The 26,508-nt window shown below is 41.5% G+C and overlaps 1 protein-coding gene across 1 annotated transcript in view; it reads left to right on the top strand.

The window, feature by feature from the left end:
• The window catches only part of GABRB1 (gamma-aminobutyric acid type A receptor subunit beta1), a gene marked incomplete at its 3' end in the record, with an annotated part of 139,673 nt that overhangs the window by 93,082 nt on the left and 20,083 nt on the right, over window positions 1-26,508 (top strand). The window contains exon 5 of the mRNA XM_082315220.1: window positions 13,416-13,498. Coding sequence (XP_082171346.1) covers window positions 13,416-13,498 — 83 coding nt within the window. The remainder of the gene's footprint in view (window positions 1-13,415; window positions 13,499-26,508) is intronic.

Genomic DNA, 26,508 nt, shown 5'->3' with positions numbered 1-26,508 from the left:
ACTGTCTTAAGTTTGTTTCAATATGCTCATTAAAAAAGTTATGAGAATTAATAAGCTGCTGTAACTAGAAATCTCTTCGAAGTAATACATGTCTTAAACTGATTCACTGTCACAGAATCAGTCTTGAGCCACATGCAATGAAAACATTCATTTCTTCTGATTTATCTTGTTTTCCAATTAAGGTCCATTGACAGGGCATGATCATCAATCAGTTTTCTACACAAAAAAAAAAAAAAAAAAAAAAAAAATCACATAAGCGTTCCTCCCAAGTCAGGGGTGTGCAAAAAGGCAATCTAACTTCTTTGTTCACACTTTACACTGTCAGTGGGGTCAATATTTTGGCAAAAGCAAAGATCCTCTCGTTAAGGTCCTAGTGCAAGACTTTCATTTTACTTTCAGTTCTCCAATGAAATTAGTCACCACACATGGTAGATTAACTGCAGCAGCTCAGTTTCTTTAGATACACTCAAGTTTCCTCACAACATATGTATCAAGACATAATTACACTGCCAGCTTTGCTGACTGAAATTATTAGTTTTCACATTCAACTACCTATCTGGCACAAATGAGGTGTGCTTACTGCCTGATTGGGATGGGAGAACATGGGAAAACAGTGAATACCAAAGACATGAGAAAAACCTTCAGAAATCAATCATGCTTTATATTAAGAATCACTTGAGCGGTCTGTAAAGGCTTGATAATTTAAGATCTTCTTTATAAGTGGTAAAAACATATTTTAATGAGTATTACATCTTACAGTCAGTTACAAACGTAAAGCAGTACAATGCCATACTGTGAGAAGCCATTTACCGCTGCTATTGCAATCTTTCCTAGGTGATACATGTTGTTAACAGATTTCATAGGCAAGCTCATTGTAAAGAAGCGTGGCCATAAGACTAAACACAGATTCAAGTGGAATCCTCTTTTCCTTTGCATCAGGGTTCTTTCTGCCTCTTACCTTTCCTTCTTTTCTCCACAGGACCCCTATAGAAAATGCTGCCTTCCTTCTCTGTTGCACTCACCTAGGAGCAGGGACTGTAGTTTCAAACAATATAGGAGCATGAAGTCCTAAAAATCTGAAATCAAATTTCTCTGCAATTGGTTAGTTAGTAATTTCCTCTTCCTTATAGCTAAAAAAGAAGCAGGGCTCATCTACCATCAGCAAAAAGCCTAGCATTTCACACCTTAAACAGACACTTAGCTTGATCAGGCACTCATTTCCACAAAAAAACACAGAAGTTTAGCACCTACTTGTATTTTCTATCATTTTTTTTTTCCAAGACAGCTCCTCACTCAGTTCATGGTTCCAGAGGAAGACTAGACATCAAGCCAGACACAACCAGCAAAAAGAGGCAGGTACCTCTCCAGGTGCTCCCAGTTACTCTCTCAGAGCCCTGCTCTTTCTGCTGGCCCACACAGGTGTTGTGAATCAACAGTGAGGGCTGACAACCTGTGTTTTCAGTAATAGTAACTGTGTAACAGAGAGTCAGAGAACACGCCACATTAAAAATTATTGTTTCTCATGTGTTTCGCAAAGTCAAGAAACGATTAAGCTTCTCAAGTATGAAAGAGTTTCCACACGACCCATGAAAGCTTATAACACCTCATTTCTCTTAATTTAAAACCACTAGATCCCTAAATCTCTCAGCCAAGTTTGTTTAGTACTGAAGCCACTGTTTTGGCCCATTTTTCCAGTGCATAAGTAAAGCTACAACCACTGGAAAAGGAGCAGACTCCCTCATCTTGGAAAATCCAACAGGCTAGGCATCAGAAGGCAGCAAGAAATATGAAAGCAAGAAATTTTTTTGATCCTTGCTTCTGCACATTTCCTCCCCTGGCTGCAGGTTTCTGTTTGAGATGCACTGATATGCCTAATGTTGACATGTAGAAGCTACATGAGAAATCACAATTCCTGAAGAGTCACACAGCACCTACAGGGAAATGACAGCACTCTTCCAGTCTCACCCCTGCTTCCAAAATCCTGGAAGATCTTCCTTGGTTACAAGGAAGTTAGATAGTGATGGGTCAATATGAAGTATGTCTGCTCCCAGAAACAATCTGTTTTTTACCCGTCATTTTGACCAAGCACATCCTGAAGCCTTCCAATTACAAACAGGCTGGGTGTGGAAGATGTTGCCTAGATTCCTCTTCTGCCAAAGAAGGAGAAACATCTGAAAACTCACACGTCTTTCTTTCACGCACACACAATACATATCTTGGTGTCTGGTTTGGTTTTAGTTTGGAATAAACAATAACGAAACAAACAACCCATATGAAGATGCCAAATGACACTAACATCACTGCTGCCTTCTAGCAGACCTCTATTCCCTCCTGAGCAGGATATTTCAGTCTGTGGATCACAGAATCATAGAATCATTAAGGTTGGAAAAGACACTTAAGATCATCGAGTCCAACCATTAACCTAACACTGCAAAGTCCACCACTAAACCATGTCCTCAAGCACCACGTCTACCCTTCTTTTAAATACCTCCAGGGATGGAGACGCAACCACTTCCCTGGGCAGCCTGTTCCAGTGCCTGACTACCCTTTCAGTGAAGAAGTTTTTCCTAATATCCAACCTAAACCTCCCCTGGCGCAGCTTGAGGCCGTTTCCTCTCGTCCTATCGCTTGTTACTTGGGAGAAGAGACCAACCCCCACCTCGCTACGGCCTCCTTTCAGGTAGTTGTAGAGAGCAATAAGGTCTCCCCTCAGCCTCCTCTTCTCCAGGCTAAACAACCCCAGCTCCCTCAGCCGCTCCTCAGAAGACTTGTCCTCCAGACCCTTCACCAACTTCATTGCCCTTCTTTGGACACGCTCCAGCACCTCGATGTCCTTCTTGTAGTGAGGGGCCCAAAACTTAACACAGTACTCAAGGGGCGGCCTCACCAGTGCTGAGTACAGGGGCACTGTCACCTCCCTGGTCCTGCTGGCCACACTATTCCTGATACAAGCCAGGATGCCATTGGCCTTCTTGGCCACCTGGGCACACTGCTGGCTCATATTCAGGCAGCTGTCAACCAACACCCCCAGGTCCTTTTCCACCAGGCAGCTCTCCAGCCACTCCTCCCCTAGCCTGTAGCGTTGCATGGGGTTGTTGTGACCCAAGTGCAGGAATATTATCTGTGTCTAGGAATTTCAGTAGCAACATCCCTCTTCTTGCATTTAGTCACTTTTAGAAGGTTTGTCTAGAGATACTGAAAAAGTTACAGATTTATCACCATTTTTTTAATTAAAGCCAGGTTGAAAACCAGTTATCTGACTTTACTTCCCTCTTGGACCTTCCTTTATGCTAAGCACTTCCCATCTGGCTCACTCTCTTTTTCTTTCTGGCTTGCAACATACTTGCGCTGTCAAACTAAATTACTTTTTGCAGTAAATTTCAGCTCCAACTCTAAGGCACTTTTTATTGAAGTATCTTGTTTGCCCTGGTATAGTTATAGTTCTCTTGGGATTTATATTATAAAATTTATTTTCATGAGTTTATAGCTGTGCAGTAAAAATTCTCATTGCACTGAAATTTGGCTTACAAGCATCAAAGAAAGAGAGCTTTTTGTTAATATTTTAAAAGTCACATTGTAACATTTTAGTGATTTTTTTTTATATTTCTAGATCTTTACAAGCAAGTCATTCATCTTCATGCTACTCTGAATTATTTCTGATACACTGTATTGAACAGAAAAAGATCTTACATTACCTATAAAAAGTACATATCTGGCTTGAGTTTTTGATTTTAGAAGTTTCTAATTCAGTGAAAGCAAAATATTTTCTTACAGACCTTTTCTCCCACTACCTCTCTCCCCCCACTCCTCCACATCAGAGGTCTCCTTTCCCCACTGCCTCCTACTCCCACCACTGCCCTGGAGCTTCAGGCTCTCCTCCTGGAGAAGGCAGAAGCCGACAAGCCTATTTGTCCCCATTTTGCGTAATCTCTTCACTCCATCCCTGCTTTGTGATAGTACTATGTAACTGTTCTCTGAAGCCTCTGCTTCTGGCAACTAAAAAGCAGACTATTCAGCAAGGGTTTGTTTCTTTAAGCAAAATAACGATGATTAATTTACTGACAATTACTTTGAGAGCCAAGGTAAATCTCCCAAGACAACTAAAATGTGATATCTCCTTCCCCAAAATATTTTAATGCCTACAGCACCCAAGTCAAAGATTATCTAACTTGAGACACTTCTACTTGGCACTGACTGTAGAAGTCAATGTTCTATGTGAACAAAATATAAAAAGAGTTGGCCAGAATGCATACATAGCATAGCATAAGCAATCCTGACTTCTTCCAAGGAATCAGACACCTTGAAAGGGTGGAACACCTCCTCATGCAGATGTTACTGTGTTAGATTATGCTTTATAGTGTTAGGCACTTTGCAGATCTCCACATTCAAAGATCTGGTTCATTATGCGGATGAGTTCAGGGGTCGAATACCTGTTGAGCTAGTGTTTATAATATAATTGGCTTTCTTTTACTGATTCCAAAACCTGCCTTCAAATCAACCAGCTGCTAGCCCAACTCAAATTTTAAAACATGCTGAGCATGACAGTGTAGTGGTAGATTTCAATGGGGATCACTGAATAAACCTGAAGAGAATGTGATGCAGGCAGTGAAGGAGTATAACGACTCCTTTCCATCAGGTTCTCACCTTGACCCCTGACATGCCATAGTCTGGCCCACCCACACACTTGTTACTAAGGAGCAGCTCTCACTCTGGATTTACAGAGCTTAATAAGAGATCTGTTTTTAAGGAGGAACGGTAGTTGAGACTGTAGGCTCATGGGCTGAGGATGAGGGGGTCAGCAGCAGGGCCAGCTAGAGCAGATCCTGGTCTCCAGGAGACAGCCGCTTGCTGCCCCCAGTCCCTGCAGCACACCACCCCTTTGACTCTGCAACATGACTGCTCATGAGACATGCTGTGAACAGGAGACTTCTTTTGGACTAGAAATAACATTTCCTTGTGGGAAAGTGGATATTTAGCCCCAAATATCTCAGTGTTTTGGGTAACACCACTGTCCCACAGATATCTCTGCTAACACAGTAGAGGGGCCAGCACACAGCAGCCCAATGCTCCAGGTGGCATTGGTGGTGAAGTATCCAGGCCATCTGCTTGTTGTGGCAGTTCTTAGGCAGCAGCCAGTACTGTCCTATAGATCACAGCACCATGATCGCAGGGCACTACAGCCGCAAGCTCTCATCAGAAAATCTGTAAGCTTCAAAGTGCTTCAAGAAATTTCTGAACCTGGGATCCTTAAAGGAAGACCAGCAGTGACCTTTTCCAGCAAACAGCCCTACATCATTTAAAAAAGAAAAAAGAAATTAGCAAAGAAAGTAAATACAACCTCTAAGAGGGAAAAAAAAGAATAAACAGATGGATAACAGGTTTCAAATTCACAGTCAGTTCAGTCTAGAAACAGAGTATTTACACTTGAATAGATGGTAGCACAAAGCTGATTCTCATACTGTAGTATTTAATAGTTTGCTCACCCTGAATGGCTGGAATTGCCAGAGATAAAGATACAGTCCTGCAGCTCCTCTGCTTTGTAGCATGCATTAGTTATTTACACCTGCTCCAACTGAGCACAAAATGCCAGTGACTCAGTCTGACACCATCGTACACTTGCTTACAAAGGCATAAACGAATCTACAATATGCAAGTCCAAGAGCTCTCCTTTTTAATTTTGCATGTCTTGCCACTGTGTATATCTAAAAAAAGAATGAAGGAGTTGTGAATTTTTTCGGGTATTTTGTGACAATATTCACATCTCATCTCTCAGTCTACATGATCTCGTGATTCAGGCTTTTAAAAATATATATTACCATACACATTAAAGATATTACAATGCACTGCATCCACTTCTACTTGCCTCAGTCTGTGGATGCCACAATCTCTACCGACAAAATTTCAGGTTACATGAGCAGGACCACTCATATGAGTAGAGCTCTAAAGACCAAGCAGTGCCATCACTACTGCAAAGGTACAAGAGACTAGATCAAATATTTGGGACATATAAAGACACACTCACAAACTATTTTTTCTCTCTTAGATGGATGCCACACTGTGCATTAAATCAGTGGCTTGCCCCTGCCTAAGATGTATTGAATGTGTCCCTACAGAATTGGGCTCTGCTGCTGACATGGACAGAAAACTTTATTTAAGACTTGCTTTTTGACTCTTCCAGGACTTCTGAGACAAAGCTCAAGAAGCTTACCAGCACTGAGTTGACCTTGGCAATTCACTGGTCCCTAACACCGACAATGGAATAACTTGACAAATAGCTTGACATTGTGTGCCAGCACTGCCTTCATCAGCTCTCACCAGTCAGGAATCATTCCTAAATTTAATTCTCTCTTCAGAGATAGTGCCATTTAACCATCTTTGGAGCCCAGTAGTGAGCCCAGCTGATGAACTGATCCATGTTAAACCAGCCTATATCAAGTACAATAATCAACTCCGGCAAATTCTGCCTTATTTTGGTGGGCAGCTGTTATATTGATATGCCTGAGGGGAAAAAGGAGTGGGATAAGGAGTGTCCCAGGGGAGATACAGGACAGCACAGCAATCCAAGCAGGCAGCTTGGTAGCTTCTGGGGAGGAGAACATACATGAATGGAAAGAGTAGTAGGGACAGCAATGTTTTTATTAAGTTTTTTTTTTTAACATTCTTATTTCAAGCCAATGCAGTTGATATTGATTTGACACCCTGTGGATTAACTTTCCATGCCTGTCTTTTGCTTGGAAACAGACATTTGTATTTATACCTCAGAGAAAACCAAATATTCCTCCTCTACATTTGACAAGTGTATTCACTCTCAGGAATGTTACTAGGTACACAGGGACAGACAATAAACTCAGAATGACTCCTCCAGGTCTCAGCATGAATCCCAGTCCATTACTATACAACAGCACTAGCCAACAGTACTATTATAGTTAATTCTTCTGTTTTTTTCAGTAGTTTTGGGGGGTTTTTTCCTGACCACTGCAGCTCTTTTCATCTTAAAATGTCTCAGCCCTTGAAAGGCATTGCAGAATTTGGCCACATGTCCTTTTCTGGCTGCAGCTATACTAGCTCAGGATATTATTGCCCCAGTTGCTCATCACCTTGATACCTGAGGTTACCGACCTTACTGCTGAGCTGCTTGCATTTCATTCAAGATTCAGTGTGGACAACTAAAGGGGCAGACTGGGAGGAAAGGAACGTGGTGGCAGGGGAGGAGGAGGCAACAGCATCGCAGGCCAGCAGGAGCCGTAGCCAGACCATGCGGTCTATCCCTGAGATGCCTTTTCATGCCACCACTGTCCACAAGCGGTGGAAGAGAAGGCTTCTGGAGACACGCTTGGTTATTGCATTGAAAACAGGTCGGCTCCTGCATGGCCAGAAGCTGGCTGCACTCTAGGTTATGGTGACAGATCGCTGTAGCACCACTGGCTGGGCAGTTCTGCCTAAATAATTACAACAAATTCTGCCTAAAATAATTACAACAAAGTTCTAATAAAGTCTTGGGAGAAAGGTTTGACCTAATGTTTATTTATCTTCAGTGTGTTAAATCCACATCCCTCTGCTTAATCCAAAATATAAATAGCATCTATATTTACATACATACATATACACACATATATAAATATACACCTTTTTGCAAAAGGCACACCACAGGATTTCCACATTTAAAAACAATATTCACTTCTTTGTGAAATTTAATCTATTTTTTGATTTTTTTCCCTCAACAAAAAACAAAGATGAAGGAGAGGCAAATCAAGCAAACACTTACCAGTTCAGGGTATCAATAAAACACAGTAGAAAGTCCACAGTCTGACACATTTTTCCTGGCCTCATCTTTGCGTGACTTAAGTAGAACTGGTCACTTTACCCAATATAATAAAGGTTGTTGGTCCCTTCTCATGCTAGACCCTGTTCTCAGCTGCTTATAGTTTTAACTCTTTGAGCTGTATATTTCTCTGTACAGGTCTTCCTGAAGATGCTTTTTACTTTTTCTTGTTTATGCAACTCTACTGTTGCTCTGAGCAAGATTAAAAGGAAACGTGTGTTGCACTTGTTAACCTAAATCCATACAAAATCTTTCCTTATAAACTTGAGTGTTATCTCAAAGTACGTAGTCTACAGCAGTGACCTAGCAGTTAACAGCTTATCTCCCTAGATTCAAAGATATATTTCCTATTGATTTTGTGGGAAGAAAAAAAAAAAAAAAAAAGAAAGAAAAAATAGCCAAATTATAATCATAAAAAAATTGGTTTCCACATGCTAATGTACTCATGTCTAAAACTATCTAAATCTTTTACTGCATCGGCTCAGGACCCAATATTCCAATTTTCTCTCAACATCTAATGAGATCTGTGAATGCCCTTCCCAATCTTACTAACATGTGTAACTTCTTTTTTAATAGGATTTGACCAGACAAGCATTATATAGACTGTTAAACACAGATTTCCCAAGTACACACTACATTACATAAAATACACAATATCAACACAAATAATGCTAATGCCCAAATGTACCTCCTGTAAGTAGACTCTTCCAGCACTAGAAGTTGGGCATGTTTGCAGGTTCAGAGCTGACATTTTCTCCCAGGGCCAAGGACTCAGCCACTCAGGCATAGCTTGGAAATTTACAGTGGCAGCATGCATGACAACTGTAAACCTTGTTCATGTACCATGGACAGAGAAAAAAATTTGCAGATTAAATGTACAGTTTTTCTGCCTTCCTCTGTTCCTTCAATAACTCTGCCTAAAGACACCCTCCTAATTCTTAAACATCAAGACTCTTCCTGGTTCCAGAAAAATTAGGCCAATGACACCAGAGATACGGGACTGGATTCTGATGTCAAACAGTTGCTATGCGATTAAGTTCCCCAATACAACTGAAGTTAAATTAACACTGATTCAATAAAAGCAATGTTTTACCTGGGATATGAAAGTCTACTTCCAGTGTGTACTAGAGCCCCAGCTCTGCAGTGGTTAAGAGAAGCATGGTTATTTTTTATTTGACTTGAAGATTTTATTTTGCTTTTAAGGAAAAAAAAAATTAGTCCATCCCAGTTCATATCTTCATATACATTTATAATTTATGCTCTGTTGACTGAGATAAAAAGAACAAACATATTAAAATTTTATACCTGTCCTCCAAACGGAGGAAACATTTCATGACAGAATTTTCATTGTTTAGCTCTGATCACCTGCACATTTAGTTGTCATTGCTATCTTAAATATTGCTTCTATTTTTCTTCAAGAATTGAGGAACAGTTTTTGACAGCATTTTGATGAAATGCTCTAAGTACTGAACCATAACTCCACTTCCAGGGCTCATTCTGAACTTACTTTAACTGCTCACTGATGACTTAACCCAAAATATTAAGCTTTACCATTTGTTCCTACGAGACCTGCTGCCCTGCAGGGAAACCTCTGACAGTATTACTTAAGGAAGTCAGTTCTGCAAATACTGGACATCAATGTTTTCTTTCATATAATTTTATTTTTGGCAAAAAATAACTTGATTATATAGCAAGAATATAGTATTCAGAGAGTCAGACATCAAAATAAAAGCTAAGCAGTGGATCAGATAACTTGAACCCCAGACCACAATTAAAAAGGCAGAAATAAGTTAATTTTGCTTTTTTCCAAATGTTATTTATCTTGCCTGTTAACAATTCAGACTTCACTCCATCCCAGAATGTCTGAGTACTGACATGAATGAAATTAAGTAGCATAATGATATAACTGCTTGTCTTCTTTGCATAATCCCATTTTTATCACTAGTGTTCAAAAGAATCTAAAGAATGTAAGGATAGTAGGGCAAAAGACACTGTACAAAACAAAATAAATTAGCCCCCACACCAGAAAAATACATAACTTTTAAAACATATTTTAAAAATGGAAAGCCTAGAAGTAACATATCCTACACTCAGATATAAATAGCTCTGCTTCAAGTGTAGGATTAGTCCTCCACTTAAACTTTTACAGAGCTTCATGATATTCCACCATTGCCACAAACTGCTTGTGCCCAGGGATTTTCAGGACTAATCCTCTTGAACACAGATTTATTGCAGCTTTGCCCTATCTTCAGACTATTGCATTCCTCCTCCTGCCATTACACCCTTGTATTCTGCATTTGAATGTCTTCATTTTTAAGTTTCTGGGGCATGTGCAAGCCATCAGTTACTCTCTCCAATGAGAGGGTACAGCCAGTAACAGGTTTGGGATTTTACTCTGTTTATAATAAAAGATTTGATTTTTTTTTAATCAAGACAGCAATTACTATGATTGCATATGGGTCTAATTTATCTCCTTAAACAAGTTTTGTGGTTATCCAGAGCATAATGCCATTAAAAATTTTACACAGCTGAGATCTGTTATGAGGGAGAAAGAAATGCTGTAAAGGCAGATTTATGAACTACGGGTAATGAATGCTGCTGGATCCTGAAGCACTCCTACTGCAATTACAAATAGCTATTTTCAAGGAAGCCTAAGATTCCCGATCAAGTTTGAGCACCTCCAGCTTCAGGAGACATCACATTGTGTTGGCAGGTTGGTTCCTCCCTCTCCTTCAGGGAGAAGCTTCCAGTAGCTACCGCCTGCCTTTTCCCATTCACACAGGCACGCAGTTCAGGCTCAGCTGGCTCTGGCAAATCCTTGGGCAGATACTGCTCATCATCCCCCCTGCCCAGAGCACTGTACCACTTCCAAAGCTGTGGGTCTACAGGTGAAGCAGGATCCTTTCTCCTGCTGCTGGAAGCCACAAGCTTCAAGCTTCTTGACAGCCACCCTCCACTACCTGCTTGACAATAGTCTCCTGTTGTCCTTCCCGTCTCACATTGTGCAGCTCTCATCTCTCCAAGCTTCAGCAAAAACCCTGTCACTCCCCACTTACCTGGAAGCAACTGCTTGCTATTTCACCGGAGAGACGCAGTAGCATTCAGCACTGCTGCTAAGGGGTTAAAAGAGTCATGAGGGAGAGAGCTGCTCCCCACCACCACCTTTGACCACTCCAGGACACTTTCCTCAAAGTATAGAGACTGACATATACACACTACACTGCCTTACAGGCACTACAGGGAATGCAAACAGAGCTGAGGGAAGCAGAGAACATAAAGTGCTTCTGGTTTACCTTTCCTTGTAGCATAAAGACAAGGAGTGATTTAACAAGGATGAAGGATGAGAAATTGCCAATAGACAGGCCAGGCAGATTTGGATTACTTACTGCTGCTAGACACCAATACTAAGAGTTTATTAACTTTCTTCTGCATAATCCAAGTATTTATTAGCAGTGCAGTGTCTTAGTGACACATACATTTATTTTTGTTCTTCAGTTATAGTAATGATCAGAGCCATCAAATCAATCAGTGTGCCAAAATCTGTGCACAAATAGTGAGAAGACAATACATTTGAGCAGAGACTTATCAGAATTACAATGTCAGGAAAAAAATAACTGTGGAATATTTAAAACTCAGGTATACAACAATTGCATTGTTTACTACTGCACAATTAATTTGTATTGATGTTATTAAGAATAACAAATTGCTACTACTTATGTAGCTGATGTAGGATATGCAAAACTGCAAAAGTCAGCAGTATAGATACACTGGCCATCAGGAAATATCTGGCCACTCTAACTCTGCGGTCTAGGAAACACTATGTCAACTTCTACTTCTGTACACATTTAAATAAATCTGGTTGATACAGGTGAACTAAATTACCATAAAGGCTGATTTATTAATTGGGAACAAAAGATTTCCCTATGAAACCTTCGTTAAAAAGCATTTAACTGTGACTAATGTTAGTATATCGTTATGTATGATCTTAAACATTATTAAGTAGGAGTCTGAAAAATGATTACTACATGTCTTCTCAATGCCTCTCAGTCATGTATATTTGGTACATGGCTAAACTGAATGAGGTCCTACCTTTGCTGAAGTCCTCGATCTTTTCTATGACAAAGGCAAAACGCATTAAGACACATACAATTCAATTTAATGGGACAAAAATCAGCCTGAGGAAAAGCATAAATATACCATTTCCATGGTACTTTACACAGTATTATAGAGTAGTTTTGTGGACTGGTTCTCGTAACAGCACTTCCTAGATGGTCCTTATACATAGGTAGACAGATGGATTTTGTAGACTTAGGGTAATTTGAAGCATGTCACAGTAATGAAGCACGTGCCTTTTTTTTTTCTTTTAATTCTGTCAGTTCTGTGACAGCAAGAATTATCACCCTAATGCAGCATGTAAGTGTGCTTGATTTTCAGCACATCAAAAGTAAAATCTCCAGATGTATTCCTGTGGCATTAATTAACATGGAACTGGAACAACAGGACCAAATCCAGATCAAGAAAAGAGGTTATCTGCCTTTCTCAGATAGGAATTGTTGGAGAGAGGGAGAGAGAGAGACCAAAGAAATTACAAGCCAAGTTTGCCCATAAACAACTTCAGAAGTTTTATAAGCATTTAAGAACTCATCTATCATGAAAAAGGCAAATGCAGGTGCTAACTCACTTGTGTGAGTTTGAAAGCACCACTATGAGTGACTTTCTTAAAGGGATCTTTAAAAGAAGCTATAATTTGACCCCTATCTTCACGCAGTCACTTAACCTTCCTCCCAAGTGTCACAGGCTTATCAGCAAGCATTTGCTTAGATGCTCTGTGATTTACAGTCTAACAAAAGGAGAGGAACTGCTTTTGCAAACAGGCTTAGGCTATGGAGAATACCTTCAGGGACCAAATGTCAATTCACATGCCCTCTGGAAGGAGCAAGGATCTGGAAGATCCAGCCTACATCATAGCTACTCTCAATGTTCATTAAGTAACCACCAGACAATATTACATTTCATTAGTTTTTGATTGCATCATGCCATTTTTAAGAGGCGATGTTCAATTATCATAGCTAATGATAAACTGATTATGAAACCATAAAAATGACTCAGATATTACCAATATTTCCACACCACGGATGAAAATGCACATACATATCAGACAAAATTAAAACAGCAGCAGGTGACAACAAAATGAAAACAGAAAGCTATCAGCAGTATGATTTGTAAACAAAACAATTTGCAAAACAATTTGAAGATGCCTGAATTGAGAACACTGAAAATAAGATGACCAAGTAGAAATCTCATTAAATGTTCTTCAAAATACTGTACACTTTTGCACCTAAAGTTTTCAGTCAAAATCCTGCTCTATGATATTCAGCATATGCTCTGATGCTTTATACTGTAACCAGTATATTGTTTAATTATGCTGTACAAGCATGCTGTACAAGCTATGGAAATCCTGTATGCCAGGAATCTGTGTGCATAACCATTCTGTATTTAAACAAACAGAAAAGCCGCTACAGAAAATCTTGCCTTCTCAAACAAGTAAAATGTGGTTTCAAATCTCATTATTTTTTTCACCCTCCTGTTACAGGATCACAACAACAGCTGCTTGCATGATGGACCTACGCAGATATCCTCTGGATGAACAAAATTGCACACTAGAAATTGAAAGTTGTAAGTTACTGGAGGGAGAGGGTTGGCCAAATGACAACTGTGGATTGAAAGACATTCACAGGTTAGGTAAAACAGGAGCAAGTTGTTGAAATACTGTGTGTCCAGTGAGTTGGACACTGAACATACCCAATATATTTCTATAATACATAAGCCAAAATACATTTAATTCACAATATTTGGCTGATCCAAGCTTGTAAGAGGTCTTTAAAATCTCTTGTCAAGAAAAGAATATTTCTGGATGATTAGATCAGGGGACAGTAACCGAGCACTGTCCATCTTCGGTGCCTAATCACCACAGGACCTGAATGAATTACTTTACCTCAGTGCATTAATCTCTAACGTCAAGATTAACATCTTCCCCATATGGTGGTGGGAGGATTGATCAATCACTCTTACCAAAACACTTGGAGGTTATAAAAGGAAACAACTTGATCCTTCAGCACCAAGGTTAATGAAAGCTTTGCCGTTGTCTTCCATGAGCACAGGATCAAGGCGTGCAGTTGCAAATTTTTGTCATTAACATAGTTTTTATATCTTTTATGATGCTAGCCTTTAAAGAAATGCCTATCAAGGTTTTTGAAAAGAATTTCTATTCTGTCGTTGGTCAAACCAGCTGCTGCCACTGACCACAGAGCAATCTATATAAACAAACTACTTAAGACTACATAGAGTCCAAGGCAAAATAGTGCAGCCATTTGCGAAGAACTTCCACTTGTCACATTACAACTGTTGCACTGTTAGACTTAAATTATTTTTTATTATAATAATACTTCTCTCTAAAGTATCAGGTTCTAGAAAGGATTAACAGATTTCCCCAAATCCAGTATTTTGGTTCAGCTTACTGAAGAGAAAGAACAGGTTTAGCATTTGAATTTCCATTTCGATGGATAGTTTGAAGTAGAGACAGAGAAACAAGACCAAGGGTTCTTCCTTACCTACCGAAATCATTTCCTAATACCTATGTCATTAACAAAAGCAATGATTTGACAAATAAAAACATTTTTATAGTGCCAAAACAATGGAATATTCACATATAAAAAGTTTAATAGTATTGTAACACAAATATAAAATAAATAAATCTAAACCAAAGAAGACAAAATCGCTTTGAGGCTTAGAAAATGTTGCTGGGAAAGATTTCAGTTTATTCTGAACTGCAGAGGTTTTCACCAGTTGGGTACATGTAAATGTAATATACCTCAACAGATCTGTGAGGTGGCGATTGTCAGGCACTGAGAAAAGCCTACAGTCAGTCTAGAGCACTGATGAGAGACAAGACAGGCTCTCAGCCCAATGTTTATACTTGTTTATAATTTCTACTTGACGGGACCAGAAATTTGCCTTATTTAAAGCATTGAAAATAGGCACATACCTTCAAAATTACTCTCCATAATGAAGTATTTTGGGTTTTGCAAGTACATAATCAATATCGGCCTTAATATAAATCAGTGGAGGTACGGCTTTTCATTTAGATTTTAAATTGTTTGGTAAGAAACTTGAAATGTTTCCCCAGGAATTATTCGCTTTTGCTCCTTTTCTGGAATGTCATTTTACAGTGATTTTAGAGATTCTCTGCCAGGTTGAGAACAACAAACCTTTTATTCCACCAGCAAAAGATTTCAATCAAGTAAACATTCACAGTAGGCTTAATGAAAATTTTTTTTTACTAGCGAGCATTGTCTGAACAGAACCTGCTCATTTATTTCTTTAGAGATTCAAAAAAGGTGGTTTTCATTTTTAAGATCCTAGTGTTTTGGCACTGCAGGCAGAGATCTCGGAAAGAGAAGCAGGGAGACGGTGTTGTCAAGGTTCCCTTTGAAGCACCTCAATAGCCGCTGTCCCGAGTCACCACAACAGCTTGTTGTCTGTTCACCATTCAACACGCACAAGGAAGGCTCTGGAAGGACATGCTCATTATGCACCACAGTAACCCCCCCAACAGATGCCGTAGCGTGACAAGCTGGGCCAAGCCAATGTGCATGTAATGAAACTTGTGTTAGACCGACATGCATCAACCTTCCCTGTACGTCTGCTTTCAGTTAGCCTGTCCATATCTACATTGTTCCGAGTTGTCTGAAGCACTGCAAACCCACACCCCTGTGTATGAACACATATACAGCCATTTTCTTCTCATTCCTGAGAAGCAGAGGCAGTAGGCAATTTTAGCTTCCCTTTCCAGTGCTGCCCATCACCCTACTGATTGTTCCAGCTACTTTCTGCTAGTGCAAAACTCTGGCCAAGTCTCATAATCCACCACTTTACAGGACCTACAGAGCTGCTCATTAAGCTGTATGGTTGTCATACTTTTCAGGGCTTTTCAGTTCCCTGCCTTTTTTGGCACAAAATAGTTTTCTTGATGTTGCTTGTTGCTGCTTGGCTCATCTTCTGGCTTAAACTTAACAGGGCATGCAATGGTTGTGTTCGGAGAACGAGTCATTTCTTGATTTTCAAATTAAAGTGCATAACACATCTCTTCAGTAACTTTCCTACCTGATCAGCAGAGGAAATGAATATATAGACAGTACCACAACAACCAAAATGGGTGTCTTCATCCTGAAGTTGCCTTCATATTGAATTCATACCTGAATTTATTTGCTGGGAGATAGTTGAAGATTCCAGTCCAATCATGACTAAAGCTGATCAAAGTACATGAGCATTTATCAGCTAGCAGCCCAAATAACAAAACGAGACTGACACTTGGCTGTCTCATACTTCTTTATTCACAAACTTTCACATAAATGAAGCTTTGTAGGGATGAATGCTCAGTGAAAATGGACTTAGATACTACCACTGAGACCTCATCAACAATCAAAATTAGCATCAGATGGAATAAGCAATTAAAATGCTAAGACAATCAGGGATGAGAGAATACCATGTCACCCATGTGGCCAGTCACACATCCCCAAACGAAAATTGCTTTTCAGACCTTTTGAATGCTTGCTATAAATAATTCATGTCTCCAAAGATACATATATGTTGATATGTTAATACTTGTTGAGCCAATCCAAAGATATCAACAAAATCTTCATTCACAATCTGCCAACAGGTCAAAATTGGCAGAGTGCATTACTTCTTATGAATATTTAGATCAGTTCTCCTGACAACTGAATGATTTTCCAAAAGCATAAACATGCTTACCTGCTACCGAAAGACTACAGGCAGTAGATGTGTCAGGAGCACTGTCATCTTTGACAATCCCCCACCTAAAATATACCTTCTAATGCACCACAGCTTTTCTCCTCTGCATGTCTAAAACTCTTGAAAGTTATTGTTAATGTACCTGGCAGAAGAACACAGTTCTGAAGACCAGGCTGCCTACTTGTCTCTTAGGCATTTGAGTAAAAGTAAGCCAGTTGTCCTGAGTACTCAGCACTTTTGGTAGTACCCATTAATCTCCTTGAAAGCTACCAGGGGGCAGAGCAGAGAGGGCAAATAGAGAGGTGATAACTGTGACCACTTGAGGTGGGTTGGTCCTGGCTGGACACCAGGTGCCCACCACTCTATCACTCCCCACATCAGCTGGACAGGGGAGAGAAAATACAACAAAAGGCTTGTGAGTCGAGATAAGACAAGGAGAGGTCATACACCAATTACCATCACAGGCAAAACAGTCTCAACTTGAGGAAATTAGTTTAGTTTATTACCAACAAATCAGAGTAAGGTAATGAGAAAATAAAAAGTAAATCTTAAAAACACCTTCCCCCAACTCCTCCCTTCTTCCTGGGCTCAGCTTCACTCCTGATTTCTCTACCTCCTCCCCCACAGCAGTACAGGGGGACAGGGAATGGGGCTTGTGGTCAATTCATCACACAGTGTGTTTGCTGCTCCTTCCTCCTCAGGAGGAGGATTCCTCACACTCTTCCCCTGCTCCAGCGTGGGGTCCCTTCCACAGGAGACAGTCCTCCACAAACTTCTCCAATGGGGGTCCTTCCCACGGGCGGCAGTTTGTCATGAACTGCTCCAGTGTGGGTCCCTTCCACAGGGTGCAGTCCTTCAGGAACAGACTGCTCCAGCATAGGTACCCCGTAGGGTCACAAGTCCTGCCAGCAAACCTGCTCCAGCGTGGGCTCCTCTATCCACAGGTCCTGCCAGGAGCCTTCTCCAGCACAGGTTTCTCCCAGGGTCACAGCCTCCTTCGGGCATCCACCTGCTCTGGTGTGGGGTCCTCCATGGGCTGCAGGTGGATATCTGCTCCACCGTTAAACCTCCATGGGCTGCAGGGGGACAGCCTGCCTCACCATGGTCTTTACCATGGGCTGCAGGGGAATCTCTGCTCTGGTGCCTGAAGCACCTCCTCCTTCTCCTTCTTCACTGACCTTGGTGTCTGCAGAGTTGTTCCTCTCACATATTCTCACTTCTCTCTCCTGCTGCAATTGCACAGTTTTTTCCCCTTCTTAAATATATTATCCCAGAGGTGCTACCACCACCACTGATGGGCTCCACCTTGGCCAGCGGCGGGTCCACCTTGGAGCTGGCTGGCATTGGCTCCATTAGACACAGGGGAAGCTTCTAGCAGCTTCTCACAGAAGCCACCTCTGTAGCCCGCCCGCTACCAAAACCTTGCCATGCAAACCCAGTACACCACTGCCTCTCTGTTATTGCCACATGCATTAGGCATGTGACATTTTCTTCCATGACAGAACGAGTTTATAAGATTCCCGCCCTCAACCTCTCCTTCCAGCTCCTGCATCGCACTTCAGCCGTTCAGCTTTCTGTTGTGCCAGTATACAAATCTTCACAGAGCTAGGATGAAAATCAAATTGTTAACATTTTCTTGGCTAAGAAAATATCCCTTTGAAAGAAAGGGATATTTCCCTTTCCACCTCAATTGTGAGAGAGACAGGAATCAAATAAACCCCAGAACTGTTCCTTAAATAAAAGGGCTGGGGAAGGTGGTGCTGTAATCACTAAGCAATACTGGAACTGCCTGTGTAACAGCAAGTAGCATCTCTCACCACTAGACAGATACAGTGCACTATGTGCACTGTCAGACCATTATCAAAGCACTAGAAAGTGGTTTTGTTCAGTTTTATACTGTGTATAGATATATGGTTTAATCCATGTGGCACCAGCTTCCAGAGCAGTACCCATCATGGAAACCATCACTGAACGATAATCGCTACTTGGAGGAGATGTGCTCTGAGTCACCATTGCCACTGCCTTTCTTCTGCTGCTACCTACAGTCTTCTTGGGTTCAGCAGGAAGGTAATAACAGTAACATTGACCTTCTTTTAATCCTTTGTTTCTTAACAGCGTTTTTATCCTTGAGTGCTGCCAGTAATCATGCTAGCTTGATGCATGCAGAAAGAAAACAATAAATGAAACTAAACACATAGACGGCAAAAAGACTTGTATGGATGTGTAAATCTATGCAATACTAATAGTCCTAAATCTAGTAGCTCTCAGCAGCACATAATCTGACAAAGAAGTAACATGTCTGATCTTCAGCTGGTGAAAACTGGCATGGCTCCATTTTTGTTGATTAAACCACCCCAACTCGCACTAACTGAGAATCCTCCCTGTCTGCTTTTTTATTAGTTGTTTCAAATGGTTTTTTCCAAGTGGATGACCTTTTCCTCAGCCCCTCCCTTTAAATTAGATCTGATCAGCAGAAACACTGTAAATTAACTCAGAAATGAAGATAAATGTTTATGAGGAGAGTTCAATGACTGTAGAAAATACACATGACAATTTGGAATTTAAGCAAAAAGGCAAAAGCTGAGTAATAAACCAAATCAAAGGTCTGTATGGGCATGTGAAATAGGTATCCTGCATTTAAACAGGAGTAGTTATTAAACTGATCTCCACTCTCCTGCAGATGTAAATGCGTGGCTTGCATGGAGGTGCATATCTGCCGGTGCAATCACAAGCAGTATGACTGTGCAATAGAAACAGCAAGAAAAAACCTAACAGTTAAGCCAATGCTGAGACACTAGACCATGGCCAAGATGGATCATGTGTTCCTCACACCATTGTTAAACTCTCCTAAAAAACCCCTGAACTTCACGAGCTTTATGTTCTTCTAATCCCATGTACAAGAACATTAGGGCTGCCAAGTGGTTCCCTGAACAGCATCCTTTGGAAAGCATGTCAGTTAACAGATTTTACTCAGATTCACAAGAATTTCACGCTGCACCATGCTGTCTCCCTGTGCTTAAAGTTCTGTCTGCTTCCTCAGTTCGGTCTCGCTTATTTACCCAGGGCCAGACTCTGGCTGGACCATGGATGGATGTGAGGTCAGAAAGCTGCTGCAGACTTCCCGCTCTCCTCCCCAGCTCCCCCTCCACATGAGAGCTTCAGGATCTCCTTCATCCCTAAAGGGGGGCAGGAAGGTGGCATCTGAACAAGTCCTTTCCCTGTCCCACGTTGCTTCCCCACCTCTAAACCAAGCAAGCTGGATACACATTTGGCCCTCCAAAAGCTCAGTGCTCCCCAGTGCCTCCACAACAGCTGCACAGCTCTGTAGCAGTGCTGGAGCACACCAATACTGCAGCACACACAACCTGGCCCTCTCTTGAGTTCCCCTGTGTTTTTAAGGGAGACTTACCCCTACTACAGAAGGAGCATGCTCCAGAGGAACCAGGCAGTCCCACAGATGAATTGCTCTTAAGCTACTCAAAGGATAGATGAACATAGCACTATTTGTGAACAGAAAGGCAGTGAGTCATTACATCTCACGGGGATGCTGTGGAAATTAGCCAAAGACAATCCCTGAAAATCTAAAGTGCTAAGAATTGTTCCTTAATAATACTTACCAGTGAGTAATTTAAGGCACTGCAAATAGCAGCAAAACAACTGCGCTACACAGGAATGGGAAAAGAGCACAAAGATTCAAACGCCGCCCTATTATCAAACCTCTCCAGCAGAGCAGCCAACGCAGGGATAATACATGCTTATATTGAGCCAGCAGATTATTTTCATTAAAAAATTACATTTCCAGCTTTTCCAAAGCTATCTTACAGGACTCCAGAAGCTATGTATGGACAGCTGACAACCAGAGAAATGTATATATTTAGGAGGAGGAGAGCATTTTGGCTGCACATGTTCCTTCATACACATTTTCACGTCTTTTCTCGAGCAGTTCACCTTATTCCAAATTCTCCAGCTGCAGATGGGGAGGCCATATCAGAGGCTTTACACCTGTTTCAGTGTCTAATACCATGATGGCCACTGGAAACTTCTATGTATAAAATCAAGGGATTTTATAACTGGAACTGCTTCATCAGCAGAGCTGGGATGTGTAACAATCCATTTCTCACAGATTAGCATATACTGGGACAGAGGAGACTTAATACTTGGCTGGAGGTTACCCAGACAGCTTGGCACTCTCATGTGAGTTCTGACGGATGTCAGCTTGGCAATTTAAGATGTTAAATCCCCCAGCTGTTAGTTCTGCTGTACCAGGTAGCCTCTGGCAAGGGCTACAACTGCTATGGCAGTTCACAACCCAGTGCCTTGGCACAAGCCCACTGTCTCTGGCAGGAGCTGTGACAGGCTCTGGACCGGCACGGGTGAGATGCAGACGCACATCTCAGCTGATAAAGGAGCAGACAGAAGGAGGAGGCAAACAACCGGGGACAGTAACATCAAACTGCTGCAGCTAAATCACCCAGCGCTTGTCTGTCAGAGACTCATGACTGCACACAGCTGCCCCACTCTAGCATCCTTCATTACAAATACAAGTGCTGACCTCACCGCACCACCTAGAAGATAAGACGGGATACTGTTATTACTCTAATACGCTTAGTCCCTTTGAAGTCACCGGTATCACAATCACAGCCTGACCTTGTGGACTAAGCTTGCACCTGGCTTTCACTCAGCAGAAAAAATGATGTGCCGACAGCACCACTCTGACAATAAATTAAATCCCCATTAAATCCCGCGTATCCCTCAAACTTAAGTGAAATGTGTTTCACTGTCACAGGAGGGGGAGGGCCAGGCTGTGCTCCAATTTGGCAAAGTGATTTACTTATTGGCAAGCTACTATGTGTTTTACAACAGGTCTGAGCAGATTACCAGAACTGTCCCTTTGGTCTCAAAAATCTGTCTCTATGACAACTGTAATGCTGCAGCATGGTTATGCTGGGATTTTGCATAAATGCAGGGATTTTTTTTGCATTTTGCATGCAGGGATCGACACTGTAACACTGAACCATGTGTGAGCCTTGTCAGCAGCACTCTTAGAAACCACTTCACTTGTGTGGGTGAACTGAACAAGCCCACAGAAACCTGAACAGAGCGAGTTGGGGAAAAGAGGAAGATTTATTTAGTTGGCTACAGTATAGAAAATGGCAATTCTGCCTTGACTCCATTGTTTTTATGGCTGTCCCTGTTTCATATAGAAATAGACCTAACACTAAATATATTTAATGCTTTGATGAAAGCACAACCCACTTAAAGTGATATTGCAGTGAATCAATAAAATACTCCAGTTGAACCTCTGCATAGTTCGTTGCCAGAAAAAACAACTGTGTTCATACCTAAACATTCATTATCACCTCTGTTGGCACAGAGTGGTCTGACAGAATGCGATTTGAACAGATTTATCACAGCTCCCTGCTTGAGACAAGATTGCATTGATCCAGGGTATGACTGCATTTGAACTACCAAGGATGTAAGAAACTACACCTCAAACAAAAAGGGCTATTTTTATTAGAGATGAAGAACCTGTCTTAAATCCAAGCTTTCCCAGACAGCTTTTCCTTTGCCTGTCTGCAGGCAGCAGATATCTAGTAATTTATTCATGCCTGGCAATAAAAATTCACTAATGAATATGACTGTGCTGGTACGTGAGGCAGCAGGAGCTTTGAGCTGGATCCACTCATGTCTTTTCCCTAAAGTATCCAAAACCACTAAAAGGGCATCTGGTCTCATCCTGCTTCTTCTCACCAAGCACATCAAATTGCTTCTACAGAAGGCATAATTTCTCCCCTCCCAAATGAGCTCGTTGCTCAGAGTATTCTAAAAACCAGTTGCAAGGCCCCTTCCCAGTTAAAAAAAAAAAAGCTGGAAGCACACTCAACTCTATGTTTTTTTTAAGAGATTCCATCTTTCTGATGTTTCTAACAAGGGCAGCTCCCACCCCTCACAGTTGCTTAGGTTCTGCCACATCTGTAAACGAAGAGCTTCTCTCACTCCCCTGCCTGTCAGACTCCCCCTGCTCCCCCATGAGACATGTCATCCATAAACCCGTGTCCCGGCATGTGTCACTTCCCACAGGACCTGCAAACCCTGGGGAACAAATACTCGTTTTCTCCAGTTTGACTTGTCTCTGGTTATTACAGTGTAGCACTGGGAATAAGAGCTCTCTTCTGCTTCTGGCCCATTTCTTTAACGGCTCTAAAATACATACTCAACCTTAAATTTCTTTCAAACTTCTCTCTATGAAGAGAGAGAGTGAGGTATCTGTTGCGAAACTCAGATCACTCAAACAGTGGGATCTTTCTGAGATTAACTATCTGAATGCAAAAGGCAGAAGAGTTCCTGCCTGCCCATCTTGACTTAATCTGCCAGCTATAACTGATACGAGGTTCTTAGCATTTCATCCAATTCACAGCATTCGCAATTCACCAGTGTGCAGGTGGGTCTCCATCCATGGCTTCCTCTGTACTCCCACTGGTGCCTGCTCTATGACATGCACAAAATGCCTTATTTCACAAGGGCTCTGCCATGGATCAAATGCCATATTCAAGCAACTAGCTCCCACAAACCCTAGCAAAAGAACAGTTAACACCAGTAAAACAGAAAAGCATACTTTATCACAGCACACTCATATAACAAGCAAGACAGTACCATAAGAAACATTCCAGCAAGAGCAGGAATGGAGATCAGTACACACAGGCTGCTGGTGTGATCCTATATACTGCCCATCGGGACAGGAAAGTGACTACTCTCTGGGCAACACATTTTGCAATTTGAAACACACTTTAATCATGTCTGAAGACATTCAGATAATACACCCTAGGTCACTCCATAGACCCTGTGCAGAATACACACACTGAGCTTTGTATCACTGCAAATTCGCTCTCTGAAGGATCGCCCATGCAGGCTCTGCAGGCACACAGCAATCTGTAGATCCACATTAACTTCTGCCATAGCCGAAACGCCATCCTTCTGAGCGGTGGAGAACATGCTGGCAGCAAAACAGGAGTGGTTTTAAAGTTACAGCATGAGCATCCACAGCAGCAGATTTAAACATCACGGGGACAGAAAGACTCGTACAGAGCTGTGGAGCTGAGCAAGTTGTTTTTCAGATACTCTGAGAGGCAAATTCACAAATAGGTTGCTGATACTGAAACTGAGAAATTAGCCAAATAGGACTGTATGTTTCATTTTTTTCACATCAAAATTGAAAATGTATTTTTGGCTCATTTTAAATCATTCCTTACTGCTCATCTTTTAAGTCAGTCACTAAGCTAAAATAATTCATTCTTCACAGTACACAGTACACTAGTGTTAAGCCACAGCGACTGCTCTGTTTCCACACTTTGGAATGATTTCTTTCCCCAGAGGACTATAAACCAGTTATTTTACTTTCACACTGTATTTTTACACTGCACACAAATTTAGAAGTTACTCAGATGCTGATAGTATAGTCTATATGACTTTCCCTCTTTATTTTCAACAAGATGGATAGCTTGTCTCTATATGGATGCATAGATTTTAATAGCAAATACTTGACACTCAATCATTTCAGTGCATGAGCACATGAAATTAGCCGAGTCACCTATCTTGTATCTCTTATGCACTCTTCTGTTGCACACAGACAAATGCAGTTATTCCCACCGACTGCTCTTCCCATTTTAGTGGCACCTCAGTAGGTACCTCAGAGGTACCAATACAGGGCTCAGGCTGTTCCCTGGTGACCGCAGAGGACAGGAAAGCTGAGGCCGAGCCGCTCCCCAGCACAGCCTCGCCAGGTCTCAGTCTTCAGCCTCTGACAGCCCCCAGGCCAGGGGAACAGCAAAAGGAAAAGCTGGGCTTGCTTTTCAAAAAGAAGGGTTCATTTAGAGGAGGGGCTGCTTTCTCAGGAAACAGCTGTGCTCTTAAATGAGTCTGTATTTCTGCAGTCACAGCAGCTGGAAGAATAATCTTTGCACCTGGTCATACCGCATTTTTGGAAAAGCTGGCATATTGTGCTTTGAGATAATGCAGTTGTCCTAGGATGTTACAGCCATAAGTACAGTTTATGTATTTACTTGTCTTCTGCCAAAGTGTAAATTGCCATATAAAACCAATAAAACCCAGAACAAACTGGAAGATCCTGGAACTCATGGATTCAGTGAGAATGAAGCCTTTCCCCAAATGCATCAGAGTTTACAGGTATAATAAATCTTGAGAAATTTTCTGTTCAGTGCCTATGTACTCTGTGTCTTGATCTATACTTATGGCTCCTTGACACCACAATAATACAAATAAACAAAACACAATGCCTCAAGTCTCTATGTGGAAAGACTGCTTACCTGACCTGGCACAACATGAGCATGAAGTAGTTTTATTACGTGGGCAGTATACTTCCTTACGAGTCCTCCAGCCCTCAGGAATCTACTCTGCAGAACTGAGAACAGAATTGAGTGCGTCCGAGAAAAAACCTTAATGCTTCCTCTGTTAGCTTTCTGCTACCACTTCTAACAGCTTTGTTTGATACTGATTCATCTTCTGCACAAACTTAAAGCAACAAAATTACTCGCAAGAGAAACATCTGTCGGTATGAGCAAACCACAGTGTGTGGGAAACTTCAAGCAGAAAACGTTGAGCGTTTCAGTTGTGTTTGAGGAGTTCATTCATACTAATATGACTTTTCACTGAATTCATCTTTTCTGGTGATTGGCAGCCCTCAATTCATCAGGCTTCCACGGAAGAAGCAGCACCAAGTTTCCCAGGCTGCCAGCCCAGATCTCCCTGGCCATGCAGGAACCATCTGTGTAGAGAGGTGCACATTTGTCTCCCTCAGTCTTTCAAATAACCCATTACCATTGGAGTGCAAGCCTGGTTTGTACAAGGGACAATTGCCCATCAGCATATAGATGGAAACTGAATTAGACAATGATTCATTTCATATGAGACCCTGGACACCAGGGTCAAGGCTGCATAGCCGTAGTGCTGATGGCCAGGGAAAACAGAAAGGCTGCACAGTAACTCTAAGTACAGATCTGAGCTAATGAAGCAGCACCTAAAGGGTGCTGGATTGCTGTTCAGTATGTCTGTTCCTGCTGGTGAAGTGCAATTTTGGCTAATACCCTCAATGACCTACTTTTAACTCAGAATATATGGCTAATCTCCTCAGCATCTATCTCTATTCTCATTCATTTATATTCTGTCAGTGCCTATGAATACTAAATTACCGACGGAGAGTTCTTCCTGAGAAAATACACGGTTATTTAACATATTGCCATTTCTAATCCAAACCACACAGAGCATGACTGCCTTATTTGAATTTACGTTTAGGGTCAAAGCAGCAGAACCTGTAATTCGAATATTTCACACACTTACTGTGGGCAGGAATTTGTATCAACAAGATTAGGCACACAGAAAACTATTCAGCAACCCTTGATTGTAAGACCTTGGACCTTCTCCCCCTATGGAGCACCTGCCCCTCCATTAACACCTCGTAGTAGTCCACTAATGAGCGTGTGCTGCATGCCTGCCTCCACACAAAACTGCGGATACTAAGCAGGCTTTGAATATCAACCACCTAAAAAGTCTGTTCCTTGACTTTAGCCCACGCTTTTAGCCACAGAAATCCCTTACTCGTTCTTTAGTGCTTAAAGAAAAACAGCAGCCATAGCAGTATCACGGACAGCTTGGTGTCCAAGAAGACATTCATCTCCTCAATGCAGGACTGTACTCTGCTCCTGAACCCAGTCTGTTCATTGCCCAGGGGAACATGCAACTTTTTAGTTCTGATTTTCAGCCCAGGTTGTACAGTCATACCAGACTAGCAAGGCCTAACATTTCTCTACATACCCCTGTCTTTGGCTTATCATTGATTTGCCAGGGTGAAATTAATAAGG

The sequence above is a fragment of the Platalea leucorodia genome (genome assembly GCF_965183815.1).
Source record: "Platalea leucorodia genome assembly, chromosome: 6".
NCBI lineage: Eukaryota > Metazoa > Chordata > Aves > Pelecaniformes > Threskiornithidae > Platalea > Platalea leucorodia.
This window is presented reverse-complemented; position numbering and strand designations above follow the sequence as displayed.